This window comes from Aedes aegypti, chromosome 3 (genome assembly GCF_002204515.2).
Source record: "Aedes aegypti strain LVP_AGWG chromosome 3, AaegL5.0 Primary Assembly, whole genome shotgun sequence".
Lineage (NCBI taxonomy): Eukaryota > Metazoa > Arthropoda > Insecta > Diptera > Culicidae > Aedes > Aedes aegypti.
The window spans coordinates 65,471,664-65,492,419 of record NC_035109.1 but is presented as its reverse complement, the minus strand read 5'-3'; the positions used below and the strand labels follow the sequence as shown (position 1 = coordinate 65,492,419).

The 20,756-nt window shown below is 34.4% G+C and overlaps 1 protein-coding gene across 3 annotated transcripts in view; it reads right to left on the bottom strand.

The window, feature by feature from the left end:
- The window catches only part of LOC5578798 (patched domain-containing protein 3), an 89,165-nt gene that overhangs the window by 36,879 nt on the left and 31,530 nt on the right, over nt 1-20,756 (bottom strand). Inside the window, exons 2-3 of one of the 3 annotated variants that reach the window (XM_021855100.1) lie at nt 12,128-12,251; nt 11,140-11,460 (exon numbers count right to left, since the gene is read on the bottom strand). In XM_021855100.1, the coding sequence (XP_021710792.1) occupies nt 11,140-11,393 (254 nt within the window). In that variant the 5' untranslated portion in view covers nt 11,394-11,460; nt 12,128-12,251. The remainder of the gene's footprint in view (nt 1-11,139; nt 11,461-12,127; nt 12,252-20,756) is intronic. The other 2 variants (XM_021855101.1, XM_021855102.1) reach the window with 2 other exon arrangements.

Sequence of the window (20,756 nt, the reverse complement as noted above, 5' to 3'; positions counted from 1 at the left end):
CTATTTCTTCAGATATTCTTCCAGATAACCATTTGCTCATACATAGATTCCAGTGAAAATTCTTAAAAAGATTTAGCAATGCATTCTTTGGAAGATTCTTCGTAGATTTTGCTGGAGTAGTTTTTGGAGCAATATCTTGAGGCACAACTGGAAGAATTCCTGGATGAAACCCCGGAAGTATTTCCGGAAGATAACCCGTGAGTACTAACTGGAGGAATCCCTTGAGGAATTCCTGAAGGAATTTATTTGGGAATACCTGGAGGAAATTTTGAAGAAAAAAATAGAAAAAAACTTAGAGGAATCCATGCAGAATACCTGGATAAATTTCTAGGGAAATACTAGAGATTTCTAGAGACATTCTAGAGAAAGAGAAGAATCTCGGGAAGAATATCTGGCTATTCCTGGAAGAATTTTCGGTAGAAGCCTTGAGAAATTACCTGAAGAAATCTCTTGAAGAATTCGTGTAAAATCCTCGAAGGTATTTCAAGAGAAATCCTTGAACATTTTCAAAAGAATGAACTGACGAAATTTTCTGAAGATTTTTTTGAGGAAGAATTATTGAAAACGTCCTTGGGAAAATCTTTTGCTTTTGGAATTCTTATTAGAATTCCTGGTGGAATTTGTGCAGGAATCCCTGGTGGAATTGCTAAAGAATTTGTTGGTAGAATTTTAAGAAGAATATCTGATGGAACTTCTGGAGGAATTCATGATAAAATTGCTGGAAGAAACTCTTGTGGAATACCCAAAAAATTACAGGTGGAATTATTGGAAGAATCCCTGATGGAATTCCTGGATAAATCCTTGGAGGAATTCCTAGAGGAATCTCTGGTGAAATACCTAATTAAACTGTTGGAATCCCTGGAAAAAATTCTGAAAGAACTCTCTAGGAACTGGATTAATCATTTGTTGGAATTCCTTGAGGTATCTCTTGTGGAATACCTAATGAACGACCTGGTGAGATTACTGAACTAATCTCTGACAAATACTTAAGGAAATCCTGATTGCTGTTCTAGGGGGGATTCCATAAATTGATAAATATTGCTAAAAGAAACCACAGAAAAATTTCTATTACAATCAATGGTGGAATTTCTGGAGGGAATTCTGGTGGGATTCGAGGTGAAATTCTTGGGGCAACTCCTGGAGAATATAGTAACTAGTGAAATCCTTTGTTGAATCCATAGAGGAACTTCAGAAGGAAAATACTCAAACCCTCATTCCTGTTTTAGGAGCGATCCATGTTGGAAGTCCAGGTAGAATTGCTAAAGAAATCCCTAGTGAAGTTTCTATCAAAATCACTGGAGAAATCTCTGCAGGAATCCTTGGACAAATTTCTATAGGAATTCTCGAAGAAATCTAGGGAATTTTGGGTATAACGCCAGGAATATTGCCTGGAAAAATCTCTTGAAGAATTTATGCAAAAATCACTGGAAATATTGTAGGAAGATTTTTATAGGAATCTCTGGAAAAATCGCATTCCTGGAGGAAATTCTGGTGGAATGTGTGGGGAAATTCTTGGCGGAACTTCTGGAGAATATAATACCTAGTGAAATTCTTGGTTGAATCCATATAGGAAATCCTTGTTGCTGTTTTAGGAGGGATTCGTGTTGAAATTCCTAATGGAATTGCTAAAAATATCCCTAGTGAAGTTGCTATTACAATCACTGGAGAAACACCTGGAAAAAATTATGGTGGAATTCGTGGAGAAATCCTTGGTGGAACTCCTGGAGAATATTATACCTAATTGAATCTGTGGTAGAATTCATAGAGGAACTCTTGAAGGAATCTTTGAAGAAATTTATGAAGAAATCTTTGGTAAAATACCTAAAGAAACCGTCATTGCTGTTCTAGGAGAAATTAATGTGGGAATTCCTAAAATAATTGCTAAAGATATCCTCAATAAATTATTAAGTTTCTATTAGAATCACTCGTGAAATTCCTGGAGGAAATTCTGGTTGTGTTCCTGGGGAAATCCTTGGTGAAAATCCTGGAGGAAGCTCTGATGAAATTACTGATAAAATCCCTGGTGAAATTTTTAGAAGAATCTCTGGTGGAATTCCTGGAAGAATCTCTAATGATGATACCTAATAAAATTCGTAAGTAAATCCATATAGGTACTTCGAAAGGAATATTTGGTGAAATTCCTGGAGGATTCTTTGGTAAAATACACAAAGAAATCCTTAAAGCTGTTCTCAGAGAGATTTATGTTGAAATTCCTGATAGAATTTTAAAAGAAATTCCTAGTGAAGCTTCTATTAAAAATTTCTGGAGGAAATGCTCGTGGAATTCGCGGGGTAATCTTTGATGAAACTACGGGAAGAAACTCTAGCGAAATTTCTTGTCTCTAGTGGAATATAAAAAATATCTCTGGATAATCTTTGGTGGCATTCTTGTAAGAATCCCTGGTGGAATTCCTGAAGGAATCTCTTATGGTTTACTTAATGACATCCTTAGAATACCTGGAGGTACTTTGGTACTACAATCTATGGTGAAATTCTTGGAGGAATCTTTGGTAAAATAATTATAGAAATCTTCATTGCTGATCGAGGAGGGATTCATGGTGGAATTCCTGATAGAACTGCAGAACAAGTCTCTGGTGGAATATGAAAAAATCTCTGGTGGAATTCTTAGAAGAATATCTGGTGGAATTCCTAGAGATGAAATGAAATTTTTGGTTGAATCCATAGAGAAACTCCTGGAGGAATCTTTGACGAAATTCATGAAGAAATCTTACTTAACATACTTACTCTTACTGGTAACATACTTAAAGTAATCCTCATTAGAATTCTAGGAGGGATTCATGTTGGAATTCCACATGGAATTGCTTATTAGAGTCACTAGTGAAATTGCTGGTGGAAATTCTGCTGGAATTCTGGAGGAAACTCTGGTAAAACTCCTAATGGTGGATTTTCTGAAAGAACCCCTGGTGAAATGCTTGGTTGAATCTCTGATTGAACTTTTCAAAAGGACCTATCGAACATTGAGAGGATCTCTTTGTTTGCTTTCTCTTTAATCAATGTGTTTTTGTATGAAACGATAATCAAAGACATAGTCTTTCGAACTATAGCGAAAAACTTTCCAAAAGCTTTGGTATTGCACTGTTATCATCGAAAGAGAGCGAGAGTTAAAAGAATCGCTCATTGTTTCAAAGGTCCTTTTGAAAAGTTACGCTAAAAATCATTAATGCAGGGCTGGAAGCGCCTGTGTATCTTGAAAATAGAAGCTCTCAGAATCAAAAAGAGACCAAACATGAACCACGAAACAAAACATAAGCTTAACAGGAGCCAAGAAATATTTAGAGTATGATTCCTCATAGAATCAACCATACATACCATACATACATATATACGACAAGTATTACTGAATTTCTCTTAATTAATTCAGATTGTTGTCCAAAGATTCAGAAAAATTTCTTCAAAAAGTCACTTAGTGATTATTTCCGAAGGAAATTTTTAGGAATTTTCTCAAACAATTCCTCAGTTTTCTTAATATGAATTCCTCCAAGAATTTTGTTTCGAATACCTACCTCAAGCATTGAAACTGGATTTTTCCTAAGCATAATAAATACCTTAGAGATTATCAGGAATTCCGATTTTTTTCAAGAAAGTCCTCCAGGATTTATCCAGTGATTCTTTTTTCGATTTCCCTAGGATATCCTCAAAGACTTCCGTTCAAAACATCTTCAAAAATTAAACCAATAACCAGAGATGATCCAGTCCAGAGATGAGATGAGTCCAGAGATTTTTTTAGGAATTTCTACAAAATCATCCTACAGATTTTTTTTAAATTTCGACCAGGAATTTGTCTAAGAAGACCTTCAGAAATTATTCCATGAAATCCAGGGATTATTTCAAAGTTTTCAAAGACTTATTCATGGCATTCTTCCAGGGATTTTTCTCCAGAAATACATTAAATGATTTTTTCCCAAGGACAAGGATTTTTTAAAGGAATTCCTCCAAGAATATTCCTAATGAGCTTCTCCAAGAATTTTGTTTCAGATATCTCGAGAGTCAAACCTGGATATTTTTAAACCAAATTACTTTAGACATCATCAGGAATTCCTTTTATCCTTTTAGTCTTAAGTTCTTCAGAATTTTATCCAGTAGTTCTTTTATCGATATCCCTAGGATATCTTCAAAGAATTCCGTTCAAAAAATCTTCAAAGGTGCAACCAATCACTTCTCCAGAAACAACTCCAGATATTTCTTAGGAATCTCTCTAAATCTATCTTTATTTAAGATTTCTACTAGGAATTTCTCTAAGAATACCTTCAGAAATTATTCCAGAGATTCTTCCTGGTATGTTTTCAGGGAATATTTTAGTAATTCTTTAAAATATTTCCCTAGGAAGTTTTTATGGCATTCTTCCAGGAATTTTTCCAGCAATTTATAAGAGATATTTCTGAAGAACAAGGATTTCTGAAAGAAATAGACTCCTAAAGAAGTTTTAGAAGACTTAGATAAATTGCTAAGGTAATCGAAAACAAATCAATCAAATCTCTGGATAATATTATCCCTCTAATACCCAAATTTTTATTTTCGATCTAAATATCATTTTTAGTTATCTAAAATCGTTCTGAACACGTTTTGGGCAAAGATTTATTTTTATTTGCAAATCTATGAATTTTGGTTTTTGATTTTTATAATTTTCACTTTTGAACATTCCTATCCTTTTTCATTTTTTCTTGAAGCCTCTTTTAGTTACTGATTTTTGTCAATAATAAAAATTCTAGTTTTTACAGTACTTTTAAAAACATTAAATTTTTAATGTTTTCTGGAAATACTTTTATTTTCCGTGTGATTTACGGAAAAAACAGGTTTGAATTTATTTTAAATACCACCAAGCTGTTCTTCTGTAAAAGGTTGATAGTAGAAAAATATAAAATGTACAATTTTTCTATTACACGTTAAATGAACCCCAGGCATTTGTAAGTTATATAAGAATACAATTTTTCAAACAATTTTCAAAAAGTTTCATAAGTCATAAAAAACTTTTCTTATATGCGTGTTATGAGTCAAGGTTTAAGCCAAAAATAAAATTATTTTGATTTCCGAGCTACGAAAAAATACACAAAATTCCAAAGTGTACCATCTGGAAAATCTCATAGAGTAACACCAGGATTAGTAAAAAAAATATAGCCTTAGAAAACCCTTAAAATTTTTTTCAAAGGATTTTTTTCCCATAGGAAACTACTGGCGCCAGGAGCGTTGGAGTGCTCAACGATTTTATGGACCAATTTCTGGAGAAATTCCTCTAAGCATCCTTTGAAAACTCGATGGAAATTTGTTTAAGAGAATTCGTAGAGGAATCTCTAGAATAATTTCTGAAGAGAACCCTGTGGGAAAGGAGTTTTTGATAACATTCCTGATAAAATCTCTGGAGAAGTAAGTAGTATAACACTTGTTCCGTAACCGGTCGTTTGAGAACGTCACGACCCATTGGAAGCCCACACAATAGAAACCTCAGCCAGCGCAGTTGCTGGCTAGTGTAGTGTGCTATTCCTATACCTAAAAAACAATGCGCTCTCGGGCTAGGCATTGGATATATATAGAAAGCGTTGTGTTTGGATGGGCATCTAATTCTTCCGAAAGAGGTGCACTTTGCGAAAAAGGACCACGTGATTAATGAGCTGAAATCGAATTCAGGTTAACTTCTGCGTTCATGAGTCCTCTCATGGCGTAGTGGTAACGCGCCCCAACTAGAGATCGGGGAGTCGTGAGTTCGATTCTCATTGAGAAGACGTGTAACTTTTTCGCAAATCTTCACATCAATTTGTCCAATTAATCCAATTGCAAATTATATGTAATGGTTAGCTTTTCGGTAGTTGTTAAGTAGTATAATTTTTGAACTTTCCCTCGAGAAACCTGAGAAAATAAAGGCTTTTTAGAGACTTGCATTAAGGTAAGACGGGAGACCGTGTTATTTTTCCTATCTTTTGTCTCACTCCAACAATTTTTATCAAAACTTTGCAGAAGCAAATCACGAGTTTTTGTGAATCGATGAAGCTGAAAATTTTATGGGTTGTGCAGTACATATATAAAATTATATGATATTTTTTCACATCGATATGTGGAGCGGTACTTGAGATTTGCTTCTTCAAATGGATAGGGTGATTATAATGACGTCCCGTGCGGCCTTAACCCTCTAATACCCAAATTTTTATTTTCGATTTAAGTATTATTTTTCGTTATCTAAAATCGTTTTAAACACGTTTTGGGCATTTATTTATTTTTATTCACAAATTTTTAAATTTTGGTTTTTGATTTTTATAATTTTTATTTTTGAACATCCCTAGCTTTTTTCATTTTTTCTTGAAGCCTTTTCTAGTTGTTGGTTTTTGTCAATAATAAAAATTTAAATTTTTACGGTATTTTTAAAAATATTAAATTTTTAATTTTTTTTTCGGAGCGTATTTTATTTTCCGTGTAACTAATGGAAAAACAGGTTTAAAATTATTTTAATACCACCAGGCTCTTCTTTTGTGATAGGTTAATCGTAGAAAAATATAAAAGGTACGAATTTTTATATTACACGTTAAATGAAGCCCAGGTATTTGTAGGTTATACAAGAATGCAATTTTTCAAACAATTTCTAAAAATATAAAAAAGTTTCATAAGTCATAAAAAACTTTTCTTATAAGCGTGTTATGAGTTGCGGTATAAGCCAAAAATAAAATCATTTTGATTTACGAGCTACGAAAAAAATCACAAAATTCCAAAGTGTACCCCGTCTAAAGGCGGGGTTGGGTATTAGAGGGTTGAGGGGACGGACCTGGTGTAGTGATTAGAACACACGCCTCTCACGACGAGGACCTGGGATCGAATCCCATCACAGAGATAGTCACTTATGACAAAAAGGTTGTAGTGACGACTTTCTTCGGAAGGGAAGTAAAGTCATTGGTCCCGGCCTAGGGCTAAAAATATCGTTAAGGATAAAAAAGACTTGCATTAAAATAGAGACTAAATCACTAAAAAGAGACCCGCTACCAACCCTGTTGATGGAATACCTGAAAAAAATTGTGACGGAATTTCTGGAGAAAACCTGGTAGCAAAGAGATTTCTGGGGAAAATTTTTGAACTGTGTTTGATGTCCAAATTTAATCACCTCTAAAACTAACTAAAACTGCATTTTAAATCTCATCATCTTTCTGGCTTTTGCACATAACCCAAGTAGCACTAGTAACAAATGCAATATTTTAGAAAAATAAAACAAATTACATTGCCGTTGCATTTCAGATAATTTGTAGCATATCTTATTGATGATTGGCTACTAAACTATTGCATTGTAACTTACGCTTTGTTTACATTACATAGGTGTTGCATTTTTACTTGCATGTAACTTAACCTAGAGCTGTCAAAATGAATAAGTTACATTGAAATTGAATCTGTGGTTGCAAAGAAACAAATAACATGCTAGGTTACATACAGATTGCTAAGCCACATGTGTGTAACAGCATGAAGTTTGTTTACCATTTGTCATAGGGGAAGGGGTGAAAAAATGAACAGGATGGTAAAATGAACACCGAACTTGTTACGCATGAACAACAAATTTTAATAATTTTTATTACGCACGGATGATTTAGAGCATAAATAAGAGTGTTTTTGTTAATACGGAGATAAATTGAAGTCAGAACCACGTTCAGAAATAAAAACTGATGTAATTTTAGGCACGGAGATGTTGAGGTTTTTCAATGAGGTGAATATCGTAATGACATGATGTCAAAGCAGAAACCTTTAGAACTGTTTTCGAAGAGATTATAATCATAAATAGATGTTTTTTTAGGACTGTGATAAAAAAATTTAAAAATGTTTGTTTTGCTAGTGTATTTTACCACCAACATAAAATGAACATTTCCACAATATTTTAATGACGATGAAAGTATGTGAAAATTTAGCTGTCTTAGTCTTAATTCGTGTCGCTGCGTTAATTAACATCTCTGATGTTGTGCGATAGAACTAGTTATAATTAATAAACAAATTATTAATAAAGGACAATTTCTGCGAGTAGACATATCACAGAACATCGAGTTACATTTGTAATGTTCTCTTTTCTACTTTTGTGGGGAACGCCAAACTTTGAGCCGATGACACAGAATGACGAGAATTCGTTTAAGGGGGCAGGATCCGTCATCAACTCGATAATTTTCAAAAGCAGTTTTTTCGTTCAAAATCATGAATATATTCATGTGTTCACTGTATTTTATTCTCCAACCGAAACACAGTGAACACATATTCGACGAGTAAATTTCAGTTTTGAACAGAAAAATGGCTGTTGAAGTTTCGATGTCGTAATCATCCAAATCTTGTTTGGGTCCTCTAGACAATTCGTAATCAAGCGTCATCATTCCACCGCAAAATCGCTCGTGTTTGGAGGTGATGTTTACTTCAAAATTCCGAAATCATCATCTCCAACTTAATTCTAATACCCTCCGGCCACGAATTATTGTGGCGCGTCGATCGTCGCAAGTTTCTTGTTAAACAGTCAATCCCGAAAATGATTGTGTTTTGTTATGCTTAATTACTTTTAGACGACAGAAGTCAGTGGCTGTCTTCTTTGTTGAAATTTGTTCTGGGATTCCAACTCCCACAGGGTCCACTTATTCACTGTCATAAAACTTATCGAAGGACCTAAACTCCAATCAACTCGTTGGGGCAAAACCCTCACCCCCCTATTTCATAACACCAAATCAGCTGTTGAATTCGAATTCTACCAAACGTACACACTTAGATTAAATTACTGGGGTCGGTAAAATTTTACTGGGTTCTGGAACTACCGAAAAAGTCAGTCAAATGAAAACTGTCGCCACGCTTAATTGAAAAACAAATTTCACCATGTTTTATTTTTTATCGATATATGATATAAAAAGAAAGCTGTCTGCAAAATTTCAGTGAAAAATTTCTGTTTTTCGATTTCTGACATTTATTTTTTTGTTAACTGACTTTTTCGGTAGTTCCAAAACCCAGTTATTTTTACCGAACAGATTGAGTGTGTAATGCCACGCTGAAGTAACGCGAAAATTAGAACCTTATAAATGTATTTTTTTCGCATCAGCATGTATCTATTATTGAACAATAACATCAGAACAAACGCCTGTAGGTATGAGAAGAGAAATCACTCATGTTACTTAGGCCCTATTGAAGTGACAGCACAGAGATGCTACCATTAACGACGCGGTTATTTCTTCCCAAATTTAAACCCATCTTCCCCCTAGTAGTCATTTGTCCATACACAAAATTTACAATTTGTATGGACCGTGGTCATTGGGCAGAATCTCTCCCCTCCCCCAATAAATGACTACGTGGTTTATGGATGACCCATAAGCACGCATTTTTTTGATTGATTTATTAACCCTAGAAATACTCAAATGGATGGATGTTGTTTCTACTATTTGATAGAGAACATATTTGTATATCCGATTATAATAAAAATAGCATGTTTTCTCATCTAAATCGCTATTTTCCTTATCATGGGCATATTACCCTCAGTCCCTAATATTGGCACAAATTGATTAATTTCTAAATTCAATTCGTTGTTTCACCTCAGGACGCAAGATTGCATTACTTCCTAGCGTCTTGTAGTGAAAAAATGTTAACATACCCGCATCTTGTCTCCTTTATTCACAGAAGAGAGGATCGATGAAGAGAAATCGATCATACGACTTGCGCCCTTTTTATAGCACACGCTTGAATTTGCCTTCTTTCGAGCTATTTGAGCCATTTGAGCACGCCACAAACCATATGCTTTCTTGAACGGAGCATTTAATTTTCATACTTTTGTAAGGTTCCAGTCGATTAGCTTAGGAGATTTTTGCACATTATTTGATGATTTATCGCAAATTCATCGTTTTTCCCATTAAAAGCAAGACGATATCGTTAAGGTGTTCATTTTAATACCCCTTCCCCTATTGACAGCTGTGTAATTTATTGGCAGTTTCAGTATAGTTACACATCAGTTTCAAAATAACATAAGCTTTCTGGGTAACTAATGTGTAACAAACGAGTAACTTGCTGACAGTGGTCAACACTACATGTCAAAAAATTTCATACGTATTGTGAATTTTGATATAAGAACTTTACTATTTTATGACTAGTTATTGTTTTCATAGATATTTTTCCAGTGATTAATTAAAATTGTTGAATTTACAATTTGCAGCCTCTCTAACAGCTCTTCAATAGTTTCCATCATTTTAGATTGGCTGTCCTCAAACAGTTATTCGGAAGTGTTTCTGCAGCAAGATGAAATTAAATGGCGATTTATGATAGGCAACCGAGAAAATCCAACTGCGGGACACGAAACAACGTGATTTTAGAATCACAATCTTCACAAACAATTAAATTAAAATCAAAAACACTGCTGATTTGAGTAGTAGTGCCAATTTTCATTTTTTTGTGTCAGTTCTAATGGAATAAAATCTCAACAATCCAGGTATCATGTGTTATTCAATATAAAATTATTATCTATTTTATGAGCGCGTCAATTTTGAGCGTCAATGATTGATTTCACCACAAATTTAAATCGGCATGTTAAATTTAATATGTAATTGTGAATAATTACGCGTTCGAAAATCATAAGTATTGTTTTTATTGACATTCAATTCTAAAATGGTTGTTCGGTTCCAAAACTGTAAGAAAGTAACAACAACTTCAACGCCGTTTCATTTATTTTGTCGCAGGAAAACCCATGCGTAATTAATAAATTACATAGCAGTCGCTCGTAAACTTCTTATGTAACGAACAAACAAGTTACATAAGGGTCGACTTTTTGCACTTTTTCGGTTACATTGCAGTATTTTTCCACGTTGCAAATGTATCATATTGTACCTTTTGAATATGTTAAGTAGCCGTTGCTGTAAGCTACTTGTAACAACATATGCTGCTTGGGAAGTAGTCAGAGTCTTTTTCAAAGTCATTAATTATAGTCCCATACAAAGTAGTGATAATCACATGCTTCACGAAACTCTCAAGTCACTATCGATTAATTGTTCCGTTTTGTTTAGAATAAAATGAGCTTTCCTCCCTACTAAAAGTTCCCGTCACAAATCTTGGAAAATTACAAACGATCGTCATTGATTTAACGAAGCTGATTGTCACGCAAGGCAAAAAAAATACAATAAACGTATAGGTAGCTATATGATTCACTTACCTGTAGAAAAACTGGCCGATCGTGATAGACACATGGTAGGAGAGCCGGCCCAGCCAGCTGAGGTGCTGCTGTTGTTGCCGTTGCTGTTCGTCCGAAAGTTTTCCATTCTCGTTGGGCATCGTTGCATCTGGTACCGTTGCATCTTCCTGCATCAGCGACTGTCGCCGGTTGGCCTCTTTGGAAACGATGGTGACCGGAGGCTTCACGATCCGATTGCCATCCGTTAGCGGAATGGTGGCTTCCGTTGGTGGCATTTTGGTTGGAGCGCTTTCCGTTTTAGATTTTCGAACTGAATAACAAATGGGAAAATAGAATCATGCCCTAGGAAAAGGACAACCACCATTACTAGTTTATCCAAAAACAACCAGTTGAAAAATTTAAAGCGAAGAATTTTGGATGGAGAATGCATGTTAAAAAAATTGATTTAAACGAAATGTAATATTGCAATTTAAACGTGTGTTATAGCTCTCTAGAATACACTTTAATTCAATCTGCAAATTTATTTCTATCTCAGGATTTAAATTTAATTAAATATGAAATTCCCTACTTTATTCGATTTTTTCGAAGGTGTGACCACCCTGACATTAGAATATTAACAATTTTCCAAAGAAAAATAAAAAAATACACTTGAAATCATATGAACATAAATCAAGTTTAGCGGTTTTGATTTACGGCTTTTTGGTTTTTGAGTGCTCATTTTTATTTTTTCATGTGCGTGTTTCTAATTTTGATGTGTTTATTTGCATTTTTTCATTGGAATTATTTTGGTTATTTTTTGCTGATTATTATTTATTTCATTGTAGGTATATTTAAAAAAATACAATTATTTTTGTTATTTTTTTGAGTTTTAAATTTGTTAATGCTAGTTTAAGTTTTTTATAGCTTATTCATTATTTTTTTTGAAATTTCAATTGCTAAAATGTTTCAAACTTATGCTTATGTCACATTGTTTTATTGGCTCCTTATCGATAACACATTTTACACTTACAGTCCTGTAACTTATCCCTTCAGGAGAACATTGGTGACGGAATGGCCGTATCGTCACTATGTGAGCCGCGATGTCAAGGTTCCCGTTCCTTCGCTCATGGAGATTGACGGCAAACGTACGCGCTCTGTAACAATAAACATCAATTGTAATTCAAATTTGCCACTTGACACGAGCTCAGGGGGGAATTGCTATTTGCTGTCTCTTCCACTTGGGCTCGTGCATTTCACTTTCACTCTTGCTCAGCGGAATCGGTCACGATTTGCGAGCAATTTGGTTGCGGATTGCCGGTTCCCGAGCAGAGGGAAATTGCTGAAGAATACCGAATTAAGGTTTTTCAAACCAGATAAATGATTTCCATCTGAATGAGGCATCAAACAGACATCAACAGAAATAATATTTCATCCATATTCTACAAACACCAAACTGATAATTACATCAGGTATTGCAATACCTAAATAATACAAGATAAATTTTCATACTGAAGTGAAATTTTTAATAGCTTGTTCAGATTTTTTTTTTATATCATTATCCAAATTATCAAAATTGAGATGTGGACAATACCTAATTCAGAAGTACCGTAAAACGGGGTAACATTGATAATGCGGGTAACTTTGATAGTGCGAGACTCTCAATATACTAAACGAAATAACAAAGTTTCTGTTAATCTGTGAAGCAAAACGAATGCAAAAGTAAAGAGTATTAGTATGACACTTCATGTTAAAGCTATTTTCGTTGAAATCAAGTACATTTGAGGATTTTTATGCAAATATTGAAAATTTATAAGATTTAAGCAATTTTGAAACGCTCTCAAACAATATGTTCTACGATCATTATTTCATGAAGTCATAACGAATTCGTCACTTATACTTGACAGCCTAGTTATAGTAGAACATGAATTCGGGCTAAAAACTCTGAGCGAAAACTATTTTTACAAACTGGGGCCATTTTTGTAATCTAAGTCAGAAATTTCCATATAGCGTTAAACGCCTAGAGGTATGCAACGCCCTATAAATGCTCCGTAATTCATTCAATTTTGTTCGATTGATGCTGCATGATCAAAGTTACCCCAAAACAAAAAAACGACTTTCGATTATATGAAAAATTATATATCCATCCAGAACAAATCTTTTGGCAATCTATCAACTGCAGTCGATAGTTAGGATACCAGTACTTGTTTTAAAAATATGAATTAATTTTTTTTGAAACAGCATGCATAAATATTCAAGTTTCCTTCGAAAAAACTATCAAAGTTACCCCGTTTTACGGTACTGAAAAAAAATCTTATTATGGTATAATTCCAAAATATTGTATGCTATCAACAAGTGCTGGTTATCCGTTCCTGTTCGGGTTGCAGATTGTCGGTTGGCCATTTCTTGGCTCCTTTCTCGGCTGCATTGCGGGCATCGACTGAATGATTCACATGGGATAAGTGGTGGCATGATTTGCGAATTTGACCTCCCGTTGGAAAGTCATTCGCTTAAATTATTAACCGTGAAGTGGAACTTTAGGGTATTTTTTTTTGGTGGACTAGAGAAGGTTTTATTGATGTGTTCGATGGTGGACTGTTATGTGATTGAAGGTTGATGACTCATGGTATGCATTTAATTTGCAGTGAAATGGATAGAGATAATTAATTTTGTATTCTGGTAAATGGGGCAAATGGACGTTTGGCATAACTAGAGCTTCTTAAAAATACTACCTTTTCTTATATGAAACTGCTTTAGGCAAAACGTCCATTATGTCAAATGGGCTATCCCCTTTTATAACATTACGTAATAGGGTGACGACTGTTTACATCGTTCTTAAGGAGATTATAGAACGAGGCCACACCTCAAATTTTCAAGAGCACAAGACATGAGAACCAAACAGCGCTCCACGTTGAAAATGTATCCCATTGGTCACCACCAACAAGCAAGTAATTTGATTGATTTTCAACGCGAACTGTTGTCAGATTCTCCAGTCTTGTGCACTTGAAAATTCGAAGTTTGGCTTCGTTTTATAATCACCTTAAATGCTAACTGTTGGCGCCAGAGGCAAAATGTACAGACAACATCCTTTCGAATATCCAGTTTCTCTCACTGGCTGACGAGTGGCGACACTGATGTTTGTTTTTCACTAACTGATCGCGCATCGCTCGGTTCTCAAATTTCTCAAACTTCCAACACAAATGCATGGAAGAATGGTAGTCGGGAACTGTCAAAACGTATGGACAATAATTAAAAACATAAATTACTTACAATTAGGCAACTGTATCATATAGGTAGTAATTAGAAATCAAGCATAATGTGAATATATCACTTTTTGTGTTTAGTTCATCTTCCGCACAGAAAGCACTGCTTCAAGATTTCATTTTTACTACCACTGAAAAAGAGTCATCTATTGCCTTTTCAGTTTTGAATATTGCCCTATTGTTCGAATAGCTAAATGACGAACCCATATCATATTATAACACAAATAATCGGGACGCTAACAGCACCAACTTCAAACAAGGAAAGGTTGAATACGTATCAAGACTGCGAGAGGCAACTTTTCTTTAAAATACTGGATGAAAATTAGAAAAAAAAGAAAAAGGCATTTTTGAACCCTATGTGCAGAATCTTAAACAGAGAAAAAAAAACAAACAAAATTAGATTTGAGTATTTTGTACCTTTTAATTCCGTTCGATTACTTATCTTTTGACAGATAAGCGTTTTTCAACTTGCAGTCTTTTTCATAGACAGATACTGGCATCCACTAGTAGTGTCTGTCTTTGAGAGCAAAGAGTTGTGTTACTTTCATTCTTTCGTTCATAAAGATTTAGTTTGGTGAATTAATAAGACAGAAGTCGAATTACGTGTGTTCAAAAAAAAAAAAAAAAAATCAGACAGCTTTTGTAGACTTCGGAATGTAAACAATTATTCAAAACTATTTACATATTATGCATCCAGACTATCATTATTATTGACACTTAAATTTCTGAAGATCAACATCCATTTGTGTTCAAAAAGTATCAAGACACGAAGAGATTTTTTTTCTCATTTTGCATCGAAATCGCGATTTGTTCCCTGGATTCCAGAGCATCACAATGCGCCGGTGTTCATAGATATGGGATACGTAAAGTTGATGCCTTTACAAATCCCATAACCAAAGCCCAATTAGGGTTTGTCGATCTGGAGATGCTAGGCGTTGCTCTTTGTAATTATCCTTATCATGGGAAATATCGACTGTCCTTCACTTCTGGGAAACGTTCAGTTGCCGTACGCGCCGCTCCGCCCAATGAGAGAACGTGATTAGCCACAATTTAGTAGTATTGATCTGTAGAATCTTCTGAGACTATGATACAATCATGAAACATGCTAATTATCATCAAGTTTGTGCTGTAAAGAGAGTACGATATGAAAGATAGTATTCAATTCGTAAACTGTGTTGCTTAATAAACTTCAGATGTATTCTGTGCTCTTAGAAAATGTTTAAATAAGGTACAAAGTCTGATTTTGTCCAACATTTTTACAAGAATCCGAAAAAATAATTCATGCGACTTTGTTTTTCTCGTTTTTTACTGTCTATAAAGGAATGGGCCAGTCTATTGTAGACCCGCAGATACACCCTTTAACATGGAAATAATTTTATTACAAGACATGATTTGTTGTTACATTTTTTGCACGGATTTATGAATATATTTTATGAATTACTTTGTTAAACTTGAATAAATTATTTCAAAATTCTTTGCAAAATCATTCTTTACATTCTTGTTGGATTCCCGAATGATTTTTTAAAGAATTTCTAATTTAACTTTTCGACTAATATAAAAAATATCCTAAATAGTATATATTACTAACAAGTTCTTCGATAGCTTGCTAAGAACAAATATTTAATGAATTCTTATCAAATTTTTTGATCATTTCTCCTCAAGAAATTTTCCAAAAATACTCTTCAGGAATTTGGAGAATCGGCTCGCTAAGATGTATCGAACATCAATCATTATAAGCGGATATGACTATTCCACGAGGAAACTGTCAAAAAGAAATTCACCAAGATTCCGTCACGGCAACGATCTTATTAGGTAGCGACCAAATATGACGTAACGCTAAAATTGTCAATTTTGAACACTTTTTTAGTTTTTATTTTTTATGCGATCCGTAACGTTCGAACCTACATTAGGCGGCGTCCATTTATTACGTTACGCTAAAATTGGAAATTTTTGATCCCCTCCCCCCTCCGTAACGCTTTTTGTATGAAAAGTTTTAAATTTTTGTATAAGCCGTAACGCTTGAGCCTATTCCTCCCCTCCCCCTAGAGCGTTACGTAATTTGTGGATGCCGCCTTACAGAGGTCGCTTATTGTCCTTTATAAAAATTCTGAATGAAGACCTCGATAGATATCGATAGATATCGAAGACCCAAATGCAATCAAAAAAGTGGACTGGAGCGAGAATCTAAATTTTGTTCCACGCCAATGTACACACTTGAATTATTTTACAGGAATCCGTGAATTTCACCGTAATCTCAACTTTTTACAGTTTTCGGTAAAATTTCGCCGGATACTGCTAAATTTCGACGGAATTACGGTGTTTTATTTTATCGAACTGTTCAGCTGCTGAGATTATGGTGAAATTTACGGATTACGGTAAAATAATTTAAGTATGTAAGGATGACAATGGGAAGAAATCGTATAGTTTTTATTACATAACTTCAAAATGATTTCCCCCAATAATAGAAAAAACCTTTAAAATTAAAAAGGGAGCTTCCTTGTAGCTTATTTTGGTGTTCCTAAATCTACCAAGGTTTTATAAAATGGCGTGCCAAATTCAGGACTTAAAGTATAAATGGAGAATTACCCAACCACTCGACACATAAACAATATATTTGACTAATTATATATTTTAATGTGCTATACATGGGTTGAATGTTTTCGTTTAACATATTAACAATATCCAAAAGAATTCTGATTCACAAAGTTTTCCTTAGCGTGACGAACATTGATACCCCTACCCTATTCCACTCTACAAAATATCAACAGTAATCTATCGAGGAAGGGTTTCACAAAGGTAATCAGTGATGAAAATATTCACCAACCAACGCAAAACAAACATGACAGTCTCGCTTGCCAAACATACCGAAAGTTCGCGAACATTTACTCGCGAGTAACCGAATAAGGTGTGATTTATTATGGATAAATCAATATGGCGATATTCAAAAGTGAAAAGGCAATAAATGGCTCTTTTTCAGTGGTAATAAAAACGAAATCCTGAACTAAAGAAAGCACCACCGAAGATGAACTAAACACAAAAAGTTATGTATTCACATTACGCTTGACTTCTAATCACAAAGCTTTTGAACCAGTTTCCTAATCGCAAGCAATTTACGTTTTTCATTATTTTTCATACGTTTTGACAGTTCTCGACTACCATTCTTTCATGCGCTTGTGTTGGAAGTTCAAGAAATTTGAGAATCCATCGTAGCGCGATCAGTGAGTGGAATACAAACATCAGTGTCGCCGCTCGGCGGCCAGTGAGAGAAATGCAATGTTCGAAACGTTGTTGTCTGTACTTTTGGCCGCTGGCGCCAACTGTTAGCGTTTGAGAACGATGTAAACAGATATTACCCTATTGCATACCTATGATATCGACAGTAAACTACAAGTTTGTAGTAGCTAGTAGTAAAATCGCAATTGACTCTGGACAGCTCCGAACACGCTCACAAATCACTTTAGCTTCATTTACTCGCGATCACGATAGATGCGACTAAATCGGCATTCTGATGCTCGCTAGCATTTTGTTTTTTTTTTTTTTTCAATTTAGCAGACATGTTCGCCACTTTCACTGTTTGTGATGTATTTTAAACGATAATCATGGTGACATTCTTCGTGATTACCTATGATAAGCACGAAGGATTTCACCAAGGTTATCGTCTGGTAACCACAGGATCTGGCAAAGATGCTGTTTCATAAATTGGAATTTGTTTACAACTCACCGGACTACTGGTGGCCAAACTAGACGACGTCGGTGGTCTAATAACTTCCGTACAAATAACAAATTAAGAATTAACATTTTGTCTGTCCGATGGGGTTAAATTGCCACGTATTTCCACTGTTTTCTTGCACAAAGCCATGATTTATTGTTAGTATGGTAGAATTATAATAATAATTTCTAACGTAAACAACAACATTCATTTTTGACGGCTTGAGTGTGATTGAGTGATTTTGCATGAAAACATCAAGCGTGGGTTACTAATGAGTTTGCTCTCGCGGGAGAGCTTATTGATTGAGATTTTAATGTGTGTGTCTTATCAACACTGGTTGCACATTGGTTAGTAGAGGATTCCAGTGGTGATCTTCTATTTTTAGGCAACAATGGCGCCTGCCACGTCAGAATGCAGACCAATGAGGGAAAGCGGGAGGAATTGATGATGTATTAAACTGGCTCCCACAGTAGACCGTATAAACCACTGCGTCTACGCCAGTTCATGCGGGAGAAATGTAATACTTTGCAATTCATGAATATTTCTGATTAAAAATGATAACAGAAGAACGAATGTGATTTAAATACTGCTTAAACCAATGTATCATAGACACGTCTTTCGAACGCCGACTTAGGAAGAAATTTTGATTTTGAAATTTTCCATCAGATTGTTAAAGGGGAAATACGTTTGGCCGCATGAACATTTAGCATAAAGACATAAGATAAAGCATAAAGATAGGCTTAATAAATTGTTTTTCTGAGATACGGTGTTAAAATAGTTATTAGAAAAAAAAATGTTTCTAATAGTTCAAAAATTCGAAAAATTCCATGGATACATCCATGCTACACTTGGCATTGGGGGTTATAGTCGGTCATATTATCTTAAGCTACTTAATAAAAATAATTTTAACATGACGCAAATTCCTTCAAAATATAAACTCTGTGGCTTTCAAAAAACCTCCTGTCGAAGTGAATCAAAAGTACCAAGAAGAGAATCCAGCTCCTCAGAATTATTTGAGGAAATCATGCATGATTTTATTAAGTGATTCAATGAAAACGGAAAACGAAAAATATTACAATTCTTATGTATTACCCCAAAATATATGTTTTGAAAGCATTTTCAAAAAGTTTCGAAAGAGGTTCTTTTAAAATTTATTCCTAGAAACAATTGATAAAAAATATTCCTAAATAGATGCTCAAATACATTCATAAAAATAAGAATCATACTCTAGCCAAGGTATAACCGGTCATTTCTAAAGGTTTAGTTTGCAAATAAAATCTGGTAATAGTAACTTTTAATTGCCGAATACAACATAGGAGAATACAACACTCAAAAATTATTCTTTGTTCTGTGATTTATCGTTAAAAACTTATATTATAGATTTTGGATAATTCTTAAGAGCTCATGTGCTTCATACTAGCATGGTTTGATTAATCAAACGAATTTCAAAGACAAAAAAATAATTAGGATGCATTTTTTTAAACATAGTGCTTGACAACAGAAGATATAAAGATCCAACACAATATATAAAAAATCCTATTAAAGAGAATGCACGAGATGTTCAAAAATGATACTAAACTTTTAAACCTTTAGCTTACACCATACTAATATTAACTTAATAACTATTAAAAATTAAATGGAACTCTATGGACGATTTTTATTACAAGAAAACCATGAATTAATATTTTGATACTGACATGAGACTGTTCTGGTGATGATCCAACTTAAAAGTTAGCCTAAATTGACATAAGGCCGATTCATAATTTTCTCCCGAAATTTCCGAATCCTGGGAGCTGCCCCGAATTAATTTTTCGAGAAAATCCGAAATTCTCGATGGAATCAATTAACCGCTAGAAATCAACCAATAATAGCATCTTATATTCAGAATATCCTAAATATTGTACAGGATTGTATATGAAATTTGTCAATAATCTTGTCTGAGGTAAACGAAAATGATCATATAAGTTTTAGTCATCGGATTGTCGAGGATGTACAAACAGTTCGTCAACATGTCGTTTTGAAGCTATCAAAGTCATTCAACAACAATCTTACCAGGTATTACCCGTACGTTGTATAAATTTGCTCCGTTGCATGAGTTGGCTAGAAAGCACAGTCCATTTTCGGGATTTCTGGAACCAGTTTTACAAAGGTCACTTGCTGTCTTTTTTTGTATTCCTTTCCTATCACCTTTGTATCTACTATTCATCCGTTGTTCACACCGCTTTTAGTTCTTGGCATCAACGTTCAGGTTAATTAATAAATTCATAGGTGGTTACTAGTTCCACGGGTTTAGTGGTTTAGTTGAAAAGATGTTTAACTGCAAATCTAGTTGTGCGGTGCGGATTATTTCAATTTATGCAAAGAGCTTTTGTTGTCTGGATTTATTCAATTATTTAAATGATTTGACTTTGACTTAATTAGATTTAGACTTGATTGTGAAACTATTGACTTAGAGTATGAATACTGTGAAGTACAAAAATTGAAATAGGGACCCAGATACCCAAGTAACCACAAGCATTATAACATTGCACGTATTCTACTGCATATCAACACCATTGATGCAACATTGCTTTTATTCAACAAATTTCAAGAGCTGTCAAGCAATAAAGCATTAACCCTACATTACAAATGTATCAATGCACTAACATCACTTTATAAATTGTACTGCTGCATTAATATTACTTTATAAG